Source organism: Daphnia magna, linkage group LG10, assembly GCF_020631705.1.
Source record: "Daphnia magna isolate NIES linkage group LG10, ASM2063170v1.1, whole genome shotgun sequence".
Taxonomy (NCBI): domain Eukaryota; kingdom Metazoa; phylum Arthropoda; class Branchiopoda; order Diplostraca; family Daphniidae; genus Daphnia; species Daphnia magna.
Window position 1 is genome coordinate 3,277,073 of NC_059191.1, and position 16,047 is coordinate 3,293,119.

The 16,047-nt window shown below is 41.6% G+C and overlaps 1 protein-coding gene across 2 annotated transcripts; it reads right to left on the reverse strand.

The window, feature by feature from the left end:
- Window positions 1–274: 274 nt before the first annotated feature.
- Window positions 275–3,184, reverse strand: LOC116932436 (zinc finger MYM-type protein 1-like). 2 transcript variants are annotated; one of them, XM_045179900.1, is made up of 6 exons: window positions 2,880–3,184; window positions 2,641–2,796; window positions 2,419–2,586; window positions 1,988–2,340; window positions 1,798–1,922; window positions 275–1,639 (listed from the first exon to the last, which is right to left on the reverse strand). In XM_045179900.1, exon 6 carries the CDS (start codon window positions 1,601–1,603, stop codon window positions 440–442), a length of 1,164 nt encoding a protein of 387 aa, XP_045035835.1. In that variant the 5' UTR covers window positions 1,604–1,639; window positions 1,798–1,922; window positions 1,988–2,340; window positions 2,419–2,586; window positions 2,641–2,796; window positions 2,880–3,184; the 3' UTR covers window positions 275–439. The 2 variants fall into 2 exon arrangements, with proteins under 2 accessions (XP_045035835.1, XP_045035836.1); XM_045179901.1 differs by having other exon boundaries at window positions 2,419–2,796.
- Between the last annotated feature and the right edge of the window lie 12,863 nt (window positions 3,185–16,047).

Below are 16,047 nucleotides of genomic sequence, written 5' to 3' on the forward strand. Positions count from 1 at the left end.
TTTAACTTGGCTTAAGTTAAAAAAAAAAACAAGAAAAAAAATGCTGGAATTCGGTTCTTCGGAAATATTGAACTTACAATATTTTCTAATTTGAGTAAGAAAAATTTATAAGATATTTTCGTAAGTTCAAGACTAGAAAATATGCCAAGGCTAGAACATAGGCGTAGAGTTCTCTAAATCCCGGGTGGGGCGGGGGCCAAACAAAATTCACCATCCCCCTCCAGGGCCCCAAAAATTTGCCCGTAGGATATTAAAAAATTTCAACCAACTTTCAAACTGTTGAAAGTGAAACTGTATTGAAACAACAAGCGCATGGTGCATTGATTCATAAGGAGGAGGACAAGGATTCAAGGAATGAAGTGTTCTGGATTTTAGATAACTGGATTAATAAATAATATTGAATATTGCACCTGCTTAAGCTTAACAAAATCATTAATTCCTAAGAGTCAATTGGCTTTACATTTGACTTGCCGTTTGTGGCATTTGACATAGAAAATGTTCGCATACGCAAGTGAACTTTGGCAATGAAATTATCTAAACGCACGTCCAAATCAAAAGTTTTAACGATATCACGGTGAGTGTTTAGTAGAGCGACGGCGTTCAATCTTTTCTGAGTCATTGTTGAGCGTAGGTAACTTTTGAGTCGCCTTAAACCGGAATATGAACGCTCAGCGGTGCAAGTCGTGACTGCCATAGTAAGAACGATCTTGACTAGCTTGACAACTTCGGATGCTAAAGAGCGAATACCCCATATGATGATCCATCTTGAGGAAGTCGAGAAAGTCCTGAAAATCTTTAATCTCTTTTTTTCACTCTTGGCTGCATCCAGTGCAATATTTCGATGAAGTAGGAGTCGCTGATAATCTTCAAAATCATTCTGATAGAATTCCTCTAAATATTCAACTCCAGTTTTCCCAATGAGAAATTCTTCAACTTTCTTCAAATGAGTCGTAGTCGAACTTGGTTCGAAACGGTCCGAAAGCCCAACAATGACTCCGTCGTAAGCAGCGAAGTAAATCTTGCGATACATTTCTTTCGGCGTAGAGGGGAAATAAGCTGCTGCCGATCCAGTGCGTCTCGCCGGAGGTCTTCTTTGACGGGGCAATTCCGGCTCATCCAAATCATAAAATTTTGCTGAAGCTTCAGCCGACGTCCACAGGACATCAAAACGTTCTTCGGATCTAGCATCTATGAAAACCTTTTTCAATGCTTCAATAACGGCTTCTGCTCGCTGGAAATTTAACTGGGCTCCTTGTAACTGGGTGTTTGCATCCTCCAACGTTGTAAAAATTTGTCGCAGCATTTCGAGTTTAAAAGATGTGTCAAATCTCTGGAACGATGCTAAAAATCCTGCAGCTTCGGCTTTACATTTGACGAAATCTTCATTTGTTTCAAGGTCTTGTAGCCATTCAATGAGGGAAGAATAATTACTAGTGATGGATATGATTGATATCTTGCGCATAATAAACCGAGTTGGACAAAAGGGACGAAACGATGTTCCATTGGCATCTGCATTATCATTTTGATCCTGGAAGTTATGGAACCAAGCTAAGCGCTTTGGAGATCCTCTGGCAAATGCAATGAAATTCTGCACAAGAGACATGGTGTTGGCAATATTGGTATTCCTGGAAACCTCAGCCTGCACGACAAGATTCAATGAATGAGATCTACAATGAACAAAAATGCGCACGATGTTCTGTTTGCATGATACGAGTCTTTAAACCCGAAATATCGCCAGCCATAGCACTAGCGCCATCGTAACATTGACTGCGACAGTTATTGATTGAAATGTTAAACCTTTTCAGGGTGTCCATCACAATATTAAAGAGATCCGCGTTTTTGGTTGTGGCCGTTTCATAAAATCCTAAAAAATCTTCATAGATTTCAAAGTCGTCATCGACTGTTCGAAAGCATATGGAAACCTATTCATTGAAATATTTCATTTTTATTAAAATTTTCTAAGTTCAAATTTACTATTAATTCGTACCTGTTCCTTAGCTGATATATCTGACGATTCATCAAGCATCAGACCAAAGTAAACTCTACTTTGCAAAGTTGCAACAATGTCCCTTTGGGTTGCAAGAGAAAAATCCGTGATGATTTCATTACAAATTTCGGGTGAAAGCCATTTGAATTTTTCTGGCCTTTCCAACCATTTTTGCAATGGAAGATAATCCAAAGATCTCTCGATAAGTAGTTGGCGAAGATTAGATGTCTCTTCTGTTTTGCCTCGAATTGCTAAGCCTTGCAAGCACAAGTATCGTATACTCGAAAAGATTCGCTTCAGTGCACTTCTGTTATCTTCCATATCCCTTTTAAGAATATTTGAGAAAGTGGCAGCTGTTAAACGAAATGAATGAATATTTCAATAAACCACTTTAGTAATAAATAATCAAAATACAAATAATAAAGGCTTACAAATTGGGGTTTTTTCAGCATCAAGTAGGCCGGAAACGGCGGCTAGGTGAAGAGCAGATCGTTCATGGATTTTAAATCTCTCGATAGCATCTTTCCATCTATCAAATCCCTTTTCTACAAAAGCTTGAAATGCATCCTTCTCTCTAGATTCGCGAGGCAATGGGAGCCCTAATTTGGAAGCCTGAGTACAAATTTTGCAGTAAACTTTCAAAGTTTCTATACGGTATTCTATCCACGAAAATGTCTCTGTCCATTTCGGAATGAACCGCCGTCCATAAGGCTTTTGTTTAGATTTTGATGCAGAAGCTTCTGCAACAGCACGAGCACAAGCACAATGAGATTGACTCAAAGGTATTACATCACTCAGGCTATCTGAAACTAATAAAGAGCTATGAGCTGACAAATTGACAATGAATGTTAAGAGCTAAGAATAAAAAAAATAATGTTACGAGTAAAAATACCTTGGTCTGTTAACCCAGATGGTACTGGTTCATTAAAATCTTCGTGAACGTCAACTATTTCTTCACTGTTACTACACGGGGATACTGTAACAGCTGGTACTGATTGAAAATCAGAACTGTTTTTCTTTGATCGGATAACGAATTTATCCATTTCACCAAAAAAACTTGCAAACCAATCTAAATATTACACGTCACTACTCACTTACATGACGTAAGACGTACACTATTACACTAGTAAATCACAAACACTATGGCTGTTCAGCAAGCCACAAATTTACTGAAACACTCCGCAGTTTTCACGTGCATTGTGCTCTAATTAACAAGGAAAATTCAACTCTAGAAATTTGAAAGAGCAGAGCAGAAGAGAAGTAAAGAAATAAACAATAGGTGTCCCAGCGTTGCCAGTTTAAATTTCTTATAGCCAACACGTCTACTACTCTACTTTAATATTTTTCAGTAAAATAGTAAAAAAATATGGTTTAAAGACGAAAAAGCGTAATTATATTTTCATTTGATTTAAAAAATACATTTTTTGGAGGATTTCCCGGTGGGGGCCAAATTTTCCCGGTGGGGGCGGTCGCCCCCACCGCCCCCGGGGTGTCTACGCCTATGGGCTAGAATACGGCCTCTGTTCGTAGACATGATGGAGTCAATACTAATATTACGTAAAAAACTCAACCCAATTTATAATGAATAAGTTTAGTAAAGTATTACTTAACTACGCGTTTCTCAGACTGGATATTAAAATAGTATACTTAACTAAACTTTACTTTTTAAAATAAAATATTGTTGAATAGTAAAAAAAAAATAACATTACTTCATAAATACGTAACTTAAATACAGAACCTAAAAATATCTAACCGTTTCTACGTTTGAACCATAAAACTCGTGCATAGAAAACTAGTACTGTACTACTGAGCTATCCCATGCTACACTGCAAAAAAATTTTACTTTACTTGACTAAAATGAACTTTATGCAAAAAAGTGTAGCATAGTATAGTATAGTGCAGAAAAGAACAGTGAAGTATAGCATAGTAAAGTATACCATAGTAAAGTATATCATAATACAACAAAGCATAACAAACTATAGTCTAGAAGTAAACAATACTTAAGTATAGTATAATATAGTAAAAAGTATTACTTAACTAACTATTCCTCGGACAGCAATAGAAATACAACACTAAACTTTACTTTTTTAAATATTTATTGCTGAATAATAAGGTAAATATTAAATTTACTTTATTCAACTTAGTTATTAACTTAACAAAGTAAATTCAACTACATAAAATTTTACAATTATACAACAGCTTGATTTGAAACTAAAGCCTAATTCTTAGCAATCCAGTGCTATACTACTTAGCTACCCAACAATACAATTATATGATTCTTTACACATAGTTAAACCAATCTGAACATGTCATTTAATAACGACTAATAATAATAGATCCATTCGTAGAAATAATCGAATCAACTAGTATTACGTTAAATACACAAACCAATTTAACCAAAATAATTTTAGTGAAGTATTACTTAAGTACATGTTTGCCAGAATAGAAATAGAAATACTACACTTTACTAAATTTTAGTTTTTAAAGTGTAATAATTGTAAATAATAATAAATAAAGAACAGTTTAGTATATTTTTGTCTCTTACAAGTTAAGTAATAACAAAGTTACTTTAGTAGGGTAAAATAGACTTTATCCGCAAAAAGATGTCTTGGTAACGTCACAATGTTCAATTATATAGTTTTCCTGTTTTCAATTGAATTAACACCAAATATTAAAGAAAGTTAATATTGTGTTAATTTTGGATCTTTTTTATCAATCTTTGCAGAATATACTTGATAAGAATATCGTCAAAGCTGCACAGCCAATGGAACTGGAGTACAATTGAATTCCAGATGTGGAACAAAATAAAGATCGTTACTGTAACAGAATTCCCATTCTGCAATCATGGCTTCTTCACTTTCTCTTCCCCACATCCCTCGCCACATAGACTCCACTAGAACCCACCATAATACTACAAGCAGCAACAGAATAGACCTATTTCCCCATTGACTCTCTAAAAGACACCTGCGCCGCCCCAAGACATATTCTTACATCAGCCGACTAACACGGGAGCACCTTCGTCTGGCAGAAAACTTCCAGAACATCTTGCTACCTGTTTTCACACCTAGAATGTTCTTGCACCTCCACCACACGCACCAGAATATTCAACCCCATTTTAGATTAAGATCACAATGCATAAATAACCCTTAGATTTGGAAATATTTTCACTAATTATTCACTTAAATCCTAGTTAAGTGACCTGTCTGAACTGTCACCACCGTTCGGGGGTGGCTTTTACACAGGACTATTAAATTAAATTATATTATATTTTTTTACGCTTTCTCCCGTAAATCGTACGGCCTAAAACTATAATTCTTTTCACCCCTACATTACTCATCCTAGCGGATGTGTACCCCTTAACCTCCCTAATATTCGACTTAAATGAGTTGACAGAACTGTCAACTCGAGTCGGGGGAGTGGGGGTGGCTTTTGCACGAAGCATTCTCTCCCTATTGTTTTCTTTATTCAGGTCCCGGCCGCATCTCTTCCATATAAAAAGGACGTGACTTTCCTCTCATAGCCAGTTCCTTCCGGGCTCCCGACGAGTTCCTTTTAGTTTCCTTTCCGGTTCTATCTCGAATTTTTTCAAGCTCTGCGACCTTACAGCTCTGTTCAAAGTACAAGTTTAGTTTAGTTAACTTAATTCGGTGAATTGGGTATTCCTTCTCACTTTGTTCAACCGTTCCCAATTGGAATGTCAAACCTCATCTAACTTATAATTGTAGACTTAGACTTGGTAACCAATACATTTGCATTGTGAATCAGCCTTCTCTGTTATTTATTTTAAACTGCTCTTAATTTAATTATTCCTTAGAGGAAAGAATGAAGAAACCCATTATCCCTTTACATAACCCTCACATCGAAACGATAGCACCGGAAGATAGCATGTACACAAATTTCAACGTCTTTTTTCGCTCACTGTCGGAAAAAATTGCACACAAAGACTTTTGTCTGATACTGCTTGTTCGTCATCTTCCATTTCTCTCACTTCTCATGTCGATGATGAAGATATTTGCGACTTTTGAGTCTGGACTCTTGGATTATTTCAAACTTGCTACTCAAGAGAATGCTGTTTGTTTTCCATATTTGGAAAAATTTGCATTAGGTCTTTTAGCTATAATGGCCTATTCTGCATCTGCACACCAGTTTTTAGCTGCCGTTTGGAATACTCTGGGGCGCAAGAATAGAACAACACAAGATATTTTGGCTGCAAAAGTGGTTTTAACATGCAACATGCATCTCTCTCGACCAATGCTTTTGTAGTTTTTCTTTTCCACTTGTGTTACGTTGTTAACATTGTGACTGTTGTATTGTTGTGTTAACCTTAATCTTAACTAACATTACATTTTTTGCTTTTTGTTTAATTTAATCACTTAACCTATGTGAAAAAACAATTAATGTTATAATCAAGATCTTGATTTTTTTAACGTAACGTAAGAAATAAAGTTTAATTTATGTTAACTTGCTGTTTCTAATAACACGTTTATTTAACGGATAACATAAACGTTTAAAAAAATTTATATAACAGAACATCACTAGAAATCACCTAATGACGGAAGCTATCAGATAATCTACGATACAGAAAAATTAAAAAGTGCGCACCAAAACTATATTATACTGGATATTAAGTAATATAGGCATTCTAGGAAACGAGAAGGCGGACCAGCTAGCCACAAAATAATCATCAAGCATCTACGCCAATAGTATAATACACAATATTCTATGCATAAATGAACAAGAATAAATCAAACGAGAGCACATGAGAAAACAAACCATAGAAGATTTGAAGTATGGAAATGGTAAGCAAAATATTCACCTGAGATCCGGAACTGGCATGCATAAATGACCAACACAAATCAAGGCAAGTAACAAGACTCCTCTTCAGGCTGTAAAATGTAGGAACAACCCCACCCAGGATGAAGGTTGTCACATAGGCAACCTTCCTTTAGGTGGATTGTCAATCACGGAAGTAAAAATAATTGTAAACCTCTCCCCTTTTACCTTCATTCTTTCGTATAAAAATGCACGATTGCAACAGGATAATCAGAGTTGTCTCAGTGTGCTGAGAAGACTCGTCTATTGCAAATATAAGGCATCAGAAACTTTACAAAGATAAGAGCTGGACACAACAGGCTAGCTGCACATCAAGCCTGATTCCATCCTGACTAGATCCAGCTTGTCCACATTGCAGGAAACTGAAACCACAGAACATGTCATACTGTAAGGACTCTGGAATTTAAAAAAAAAACATTTTAACTTAAGTTGTTATGTTGAATTGTGTAAGCCATTGTCCCTTCCATTGACCCTTTTTTTTCTCCCCTCGCTATCGATCTTATCGTTTTTATTACCTACTTCCGCTTGACCGAAGCGTCAGTGCCTTGCGATACCTTTTGACCTCCACACGAGTACACATTTCTGCGTGAACTGGTGGTCTATGCTTTCTCTTTTTCGGCCCACGCCAACGTTAGCGTCCCAAAACCTAGGGAAAGTATAAAACAGACATCTTCTTCGTAACCCGAGACAGTCCCTTTTTAGCAATCGGTGGAACTGCTGCGTGTTGTTCTTTGTGTTCCCCATTGTAGTGCTTGCTTGCTGAAGGAAATATACGTTTTGGGCAAACTCTCGTTTTATGCGTACGTGCTCCCCGGTATACCACCGCTCCCCATTGCAGCACCGATCCACGCTTCCGGCTCCGACATCTTCATTTCTACTGCTAGCAACGAGACATCGACATGGATTCCCGCTCCCGGTAAGTAACTTTCCAACCATCCTTGTTTACTTCCTTACCCCACTTCATATCCGGGCAGCTGACGTGACTGGCTGACGGATCATAACAAAAAATAATCATTTACCAACCACGCAAATGCTGACCAGAATACTTTTCTATTGTGACTAACAAAATTTGTACGCTCCCGTCCTCCCTTTTGTGTGCAATTAAATCAGTCACGGCAGACGTGACAGATCAATTATTGCAATACTTAAAGATGCCCTGCCACAGAACTAGAAAAAAACAGAAATATGTAAAATTCTCACGATAAACCAACTACAGCATAACTTAGAAAATGTACTTAAATTAAACACTAACCTACTTTCCCAGCTGGGCCTCGGTAAGATTCATCAAGGAATCTGGCTGGATAAAGCACCTATGAAAACAAAGCAAAACATGATTTCCAAATGTATGACTTAAAACAGCAATTACAGCAAGTAACGACCAGGACATGACGCAATGTAAAAATTACAATTACCAAGAGCTCCAGCACGCCAAGACGCCATGACAGCAGCACCAACTAGGATGTTACTAAAGGCTAGCACAAACCCAAAAAACTGAGAAAAATCTGGTCACCAGATGCCCAGTCCTCAGTACCCCCTACGGGTTTTCCAATAACAAATTTATTCTGAATAAAAACTCGAATAACCTTTATTTCCTTTATATCCTTTTTCTTTAGTTCCGAATAATTTTCAGCCCTATTAAAAATCGTATAACTAGTCATATAAGCGTATAAACTAAAAAAAATAACTTGAAAATGAGAAAATTCCACGTTTTAGGCTTTGTTTGGAATTGTTGATTTTGTTTAGCACTTGAAAATAGTCAAATGACCGAGTATTGTCTGCTACAATATATTAGTTATAAGCTATTTTAAAAGTATTTGGAGTTAACCACCACACAAGTTTTGTGTGTTGATTCCTCTGACACGTTTTAAATCTTTTCAGAATAAAGTATATCGTTTGTTGCTTCTGGAAACCAGGTAATATAAATTGTAAAACATGCTTGTAACACATACTACGAAGTAGTATATTATGAAATGTCATGCGCCTCCAATTGCATTTGGGAGCGCATCGTAACCTTTGTGAAATGTTAGGATTTGTTTTTCATTTCCTTACTATCCAATGTTTCACACCCATCGTTTCTCCATTAGTATAGTGTAAGTATTTCTCATATTAACAATGTATTAATTGTTAACCACCGAAATAAACGAAGTTGGAATGTGGTTAACTCAGTGACAAAAAGGCCACGCTGCGATGTATTACACGAACACGAGGTTACAAACACGAAAAAAGGGAGCGACAGGTCACGACTGTCCACCACGACGAAAACGAATAAGACTGCCCTCGTTGCTGCTTCTCCCTCCGTCTTCGACTACGGCGGAAATACATGAGGGAGGGGGAAACAAAAGAAGGGTTCTAATGCGAAATAGAGCTTTAGGTGTGAAAGGGGGTAAATGAGGTGGCGGAAATGTAAAGGAGGGTAATCTAGTAGCAAAACCAAGAGATATTAGTTTAGCCAAGGTCAGACAAGTTCAGACTTGTCTGCTCCTCCGCAATTGGACGATCACACACACACACACACACCTAATTAATGTCACTTTTGTTGTATTTTGTGGTATAACGGAATTCTCATTCCACAAGCAAGACTTCTTTATTTTCTCTCTTCCAAATCCCTCGTCAGACAAATGTAATGAAACGTATATCAAAGCTATTTCTTCTCTTCTCATTCTATCTGGTCTTTTCTTAAACATTTCACGCCAAGTTTCTGTTGTAAGTCAATTTTACAATAAACTGTCCTTTCTTTAATTGAGTACGTGTCTGTTTGATGCCCCCTAGTGTACGTAAACTGTGAGTAAAAGTGCCACATTTAAATTTAAATTTTACGTGATAACGACATCGTATCCTTTAAACATACTGAACAAAAACCAACCATAAAACTACCAAAAGCAGCAGAACAGAACAAACAGACCTATTTTTTGTTTACTTACCAAGAGACACCTGCGCTGCCCGAAGACATATTCTTACGTCAGCCGAGTAACACAGAAAAAACCTTCGTACATGCCAGGACCGCACAGAGCCTTGACGCCACCCGTGACAGCGCCTAATTGGCACCCTCATAACCTGTGTTGATGCACAGTATTTTAAAATATATATCTCGATCGTTTGGGGCCTTCTGGCTTGTGGCTCCAGGGACAAAATGTCCCGTTCAAACTCCCTCTGGGCGGGCCTGACCTAGGAGGGAACTTTCAGAACATCTCCCAAACTGTCTCTCAAGTTTAGAATATTTTTTTTATTTACACCGCACGTGAAAGAATATTAAATCCTTTCTTAGATTAAGATCCCAATGCATAAATAACCCTTATATAGAAATATTTTTAATTAATTAATTATTTTAACTGAGGTAACTGACCTGTCCGAACTATCACCACAGTTCGTGGACGGGTTTAACACAAGGCTATTGAATCCTAATTTACACCTCAAACTAATACTTTTTCTTGTAAATCGTACAACCTATCGTAAATCGATAATTTTTTTCTCCCTTCCATCACTCATTCAAGCGGATGGGTACTGGAATGCCCTGGCAATGCCGCCCGGGTATTGGCAAAACTTCCCCCTCTCAGGCGAAACAGTGCAGCCCACACCTAACTAGGCGATGGGTCCCATGTAGTTTTTGGGCCCAAAACGAATACAAAGATCGCTGCCTCTCAACTTCATTCACAACGCAGTTGGTTTGTTTGTTTTTTCTCACCAACACACCTTCATAAACAGTAAGCAGCAGTATTCGTGTGCGTAGTTTATCCAGCTTTCCCCGGCGCACCTTGGCATCACTTGTGAACCATCCCAAACCGTCACCGCGTGGCTGCGCACAGTACTACCTCTACACCGTCTACAATTGGCACTCGCTGCGCACAGAACTCCCCCACGTGTGTCCTCAACGTGTGGGCTTTTGGCCCTAAATTTTTCAACGGCATAGGCTGCCAGGTCACCGGGATTACAGTGCATGATACATCGAACTGACAGTGGTCCTCCGTACACTTCACTGCTACTACACTCAGACATTCGGTTCTATACTCATATTCCCTTTCCCGTCCACCGTGCCCAACCGTCATAACCATGCCCCGAAGGCATTTAATTCCTACGAAACCACACTAAAAATTCGATTTCCACGAGTTTAAGGATTCCTTTCAGCTTTAGCAACGCCAATGGTCGATTTTCCTCCATTGTCTACAATTTACACCGTGCTCCGGCAAGCCGACCCCACCGCTTTCAGGACCGACTTTCTCCTCTCATATCTGTCACGTGCCACGCTCCAGGCCATTTGCACGATGGGTTTGTCAGACATTCCACTCACCGACCCTGTTTTCATTATCGCCAAATTCGAAGAGCAATGTAACACCGGCAGAAACAGCCATGTGTGGCGCCAGCAGTTCTCGCTCCGTCTTCAACGGGAGAAGGAATCTGCAGACAGCTGGGTCAGTTAGTTGCGTGACCTCGCTCGGAAATGCGAATTTGACGCAGATTGCTGCAACAAATGCCAAGACATTTTACATCCAGAGATTGCTGGGACAGAATATATATGGCGTTCATGACGATGACGTCCGACGGAAACTAGTCTAAAAGTGTGCCTCACTAAACCCTCGAGCAAGCTTTAAAAACACTCCGCACCGCCGAGGCAACTCTTATTCAGGTGTCTAACCTAAGTTAAAATGTAGTGGCGTCGATACAGCAACTCAAACAAAACAGCAAGCTGGACGCAAAATCAACCTCCCGCACATCACACCAATCACGTCAGCGAGTCCCACGACGGGGCCCACGAGCAGGCCTCCTCCACCTAATGGATGCTGGAATTGTAGATCCGACTCGTTCCACCGAAGAGCAGACTGCCCAGCCAGCGGCAAAGAATGCAAATGCTGCGGAAAACTAAGACAGTTCCAAAAAGAGTGCTCTAAAAACGTTCCCAAAACGGATGTAGCAGGAAGTATCTCCATCGGATCTATATTGTCGGGTTAGCTCATTTACGGCAACCTTACGCCAGTAGGCTTAAGTGTCGCCACAGGGGTACTCTTCCTGCTCGACACCGGAGCCTCGATCGACGCCATGCCACGATCTCTACATCAAAAGCTTTTCAGCAACATGGCCCTTCGTTCCGACTTACTTTGAGCCTGTAGAACCAATGTACTTTGTCGCTTAGTGCCGGATGCTAAGAAATGCAAATGTGCGATGTCAATGGACTTTGCCACTCTGGCCGGATGCCAGAGGACTAAAAAGCCCGTCTATGGCCGGCCAGAGGGGAAATCCAATGTAGTGATTCAGACTAGTTGTTAGTACTGTTACTGTGTAATGCTGTGTGTGTGTGTCGTGTAAGCTGTCTATGACTAAATACATATCCTAACTCAGTGAATCTGTTACATGATGGAGATGCTCCTGCGTTTTTCACTGATCAAATGCTAGTTTTAACTCGGGCTGGCGTTCGCTGTGAGGGGTCTCTGGAAAACGGAAACGGCAATTTATTGCCGGGCCCGAGGCCACAGCAAAGGTCAGGGAGAGCGTGTATTTTACAGTGAAGTGCGGGTCGTCGATCGCGATCAGGGATTGCGCACGCGTCAGGCAGAGTTCAACGACCGCGAGTGGCTTATCCCGCAGGTGTCAGTCTCCAGTGTCAAGGATAGTATCGACACACAGGACGTCTCAGCGGAAGCGAAGACGTTCGGAGGAAAGTCGCAGTGGAGCGGAGGAAGTCGTACGACCAAAATTCACTCGGAATGCAGGGGTTGGTTACCGGAAACCGAGTGATGCAGCAGTGGTCGGTGCGGGCGGGTTCTGCTGACGTAAGACACACGGTTAGCGTGGCAGCCGATACCACTAGGGTCATCAACCGATCGTTGGTTACCAACAGTGGACAGCTTTTGGAAGCGAAGGACGACGAGGAGCGAGAGGTAGGCTTGGAAAGAAGAGGCACGCGTGAAGGCCGTGGGATCACCAAGCCGACAGTCTCTGGAGGATCCTAAACTCGAGTAGGACCCATTTTCGGAAGAAGAGGAAGACTGTATGCCTTGAGGCGAGAAACGCCCGCCTGGAGCACTGGGAGAACCTGACGGTCCAAGTAGCCGAGACGGACGATGAGCCAGCGCACTACATAGAGGTACATGGGCTCAAGACGCTGTTCCTGAAGCAGTTCGTGGCGGTAAACCTGAAGCGGCAGACGGAAAGAAAGCTGTGCATGCGATTACAAGGGAAGGAGGAAGACATCACGGAATACTACCATGATGTTATAGATATGTGTCGCATTGTTCAGCCAGACATGGCTGAAGAGGTGCACATAGATCACCTGTTTAGGGGCTTAGCCCGGCCCTCTACGAGAGGCTTTCCGTGTCAGGCATCAAATCGTGTGAGGAGCCTCTGGTAGAGGCGAGACTTCACGCGGATGCCCTAAAAACCACCTATTAGAGGGTGTGCGAGGATGCGCGTAGAGAGCGCGAGAAGCCTGCAATCGGGACAGTAGACCTTGACAAGGTGCAAGACCTACAGCGCCAGATTCAAGAACTGAGGGACGAGCTAGCCTGAGCAGGAGATCCTTCGAAGAGGAAAGAGAAAGAAGGAGGAAAAGCAAATGGAACAAGAAGCCGAAAAAGAACAATCTGATTTGTTGTTTTAATTGCAATAAAGAAGGACACATTGCGAGAAGCTGCCAGAAAGAAAAGAAGGAGAGGGAGAAGAAACCTATGAAACCCAATGGGGAGGAGCCTAAGGCTGCCTGCGTTGTGATTGGCGAAGACCAGACTACGAGAATGACCAATGGCGATTGTCAGCAGACCGAAGAAATTTTGATTGGTGGACGACCAGTCAATGCATTGGTTGACACGGGAGTAATAATTTCAGTCATTTCGCCATCATTAGCGGGTAAATTGAAGATGAAAACCGTCCCGTGGGAAGGACCGATGGTCGTGACGGCTGATAAACAACCGATGAACCCGAAGGGAAAGGTTTCCCTAACGGTTACGAGTAAAAACGCGTCCGTGGAGGATGAAGCTTTGGTCCTAAAGACTTTTGGACGAGATCTTATCATGGAATCAGGAGCCTGCAATTACAAAACAATCTAGTAAAGCTGTTTTGATAGCTAAAAATTCATTTTAGCGATCGTTACACCGCATGGCCTGTACCAGTTCCGGGTAATGCCGTTTGGGCTATGCTCACCTCCAAGCACATTCTAACGGCTAATGGATCTGGTGTTGGCAGGATTGAAATGGACCGATTCCCTGGTCTACATGGATGACGTGGTCATCTTTGGAAAGGATACCAAGGAGCATTTGGAGAGACTAGGAAAAGTCTTGTCGTGCTTCCGAAACACTAATTTAAATCTGAATATGGAAAAATGTTCCTTCGGGAACGAGAGTGTGTGGATGCTGGGCACGTGGGAAGTAAAGCTGAAATCAAACCTGACCCGGAGCACTGTAAGGCTATATAAATGTTCCCGGTGCCGAACCTCAATGCCAATGAAAAGGCGAAGAGGAAGTGGATGTAGAGCTTTGTAGGCCATTGCTCATTTTATCGCAAGTTTGTTCCGAACTTCACCCAGGTGGCGTACCCGCTTACGGTAATGGAAGGTAAAGGGGTTTTTCGTTGAAGAGAACCGAAACGAAACGGTTTCGCTGAGCTCAAGGATGCACTGGTGAAAGCAACGCAGCTTGCTAATACGGATCATTCCAAGAATTTCGAAGTGCATCCTGATGCTTGTGGTTACGGCATAGGGGCGGCGCTGATGCAAGAAATAAGTAAGCACCCCATGCCAATTTGTTTCGTTAGCAGAGTGTTGAACAAGTCGGAGAGAAATTACATAATAACGGAAAAGAGTGCCTCGCTATTGTATGGGTTGGAAATAAGTTTCGGTCATACGTTTTGGGTACCAAAATGGTGGTAAAAACCGATCATCATGCCTTATGTTGGCTTATAATCAAGCAGGAGCTAAGCGGCTGGCTTGAGAGATGGAGTTTGTCGTTGCAAGAGTACGACATTTCCATCCGCTACAAGAAAGGAAGCTTGCACGAGGAGGTAGATGCCGTATCGCGTTACCCTATACAAGAAAGGGGTGAGGAAGAGTGATGGGTCAAGCAAGTAATGACGAAGATTAGAACCACCCAGTACGGAAACTTCATGCTGAAGGAGGGCTTGTTGTACCTGAGAACAATCACGTTCGGGCAAGAGTTTGATCGACTTTGTGTGCCACCGGAACGTCGGAAGGAGGTATTGTCGTGGGTTCATGATGGACCCACGGCTAAGCACCTGAAGCAAGCAAAGAATCTGGATAGAGCTATGCAGAGATTTTATTGGCCGAAAATGGACAGTGTGGTTATCCGTTATGTCAAAAGCTGCAAGAGTTGCCAGACCCGGAAGCCGGATAAAGGGAAGAAAAGGGGGCTGATGGAGATAACGCAGGTAGGGAGACCCTTCGAGCATACCAGCATTGATGCCCTTGGCCCGTTCCCACAACCACTTCATGGCCGTAGCAACCAGCAAAGAGGAGTCGGTATTCCATTCGTACGCGGGATTGGATCCAAATCTGGGGATATCACCTGATCGGCAGCTGTTCGTCGAGTTCAACGTGGACGAAGCCCGGAAATGCGCTCCCTACATGGGCAGTGTGTGCCTCTTATTGAAGCCGATTGACCGAAAAGGAAGGAGGAAGAACTGCATGGCGGGGGGGATGTAGCGCCAATGTACTTTTTTGCTTAGCGCCGGAAGCTAAGAGAGGCAAATATGCGATGCCAATAGACTTTGCCACTCTGACCGAATGTCAGAGGACTTAAAAGCCCATTTATTGCCGGCCAGAGGGGCAGGCCAATTTAGTGATTCAGACTAGTTGTTAGTGCTGTTACTGTGTAATGCTGTGTGAGTGTCGTCAACGTTGTCTATAACTAAATGCATCACTTAACCCTCTGAATCTGTTACAAGCCGTAACGGCTACAGGGGATAAAATTACATCGTTTAGCAGTTTTCAGGAAAACATCAATGTGAGATCCGGTGACCAACACACGAACGACCATCCATGTCCTACACAACCTCCAGCAACCCGTTCTATCCAAGGAAACGCAGAAGTAGCTCGGCATCCTACCTGCAGACTATCCGTAATGGCGGATTTATTCAGCCTCTCTACATCCGAGGAGCAAAAAAAGGAGAAAAACTTCCGTCCCTGATGGCAGTTCACCCTCCCATATTTGACGGGGTCTGCCGGCCAATAGCAGGACCTCATGCCATTTTAGGTTAGCGGGAGGAGCCAGCCCTTCCGCTATGAGAGG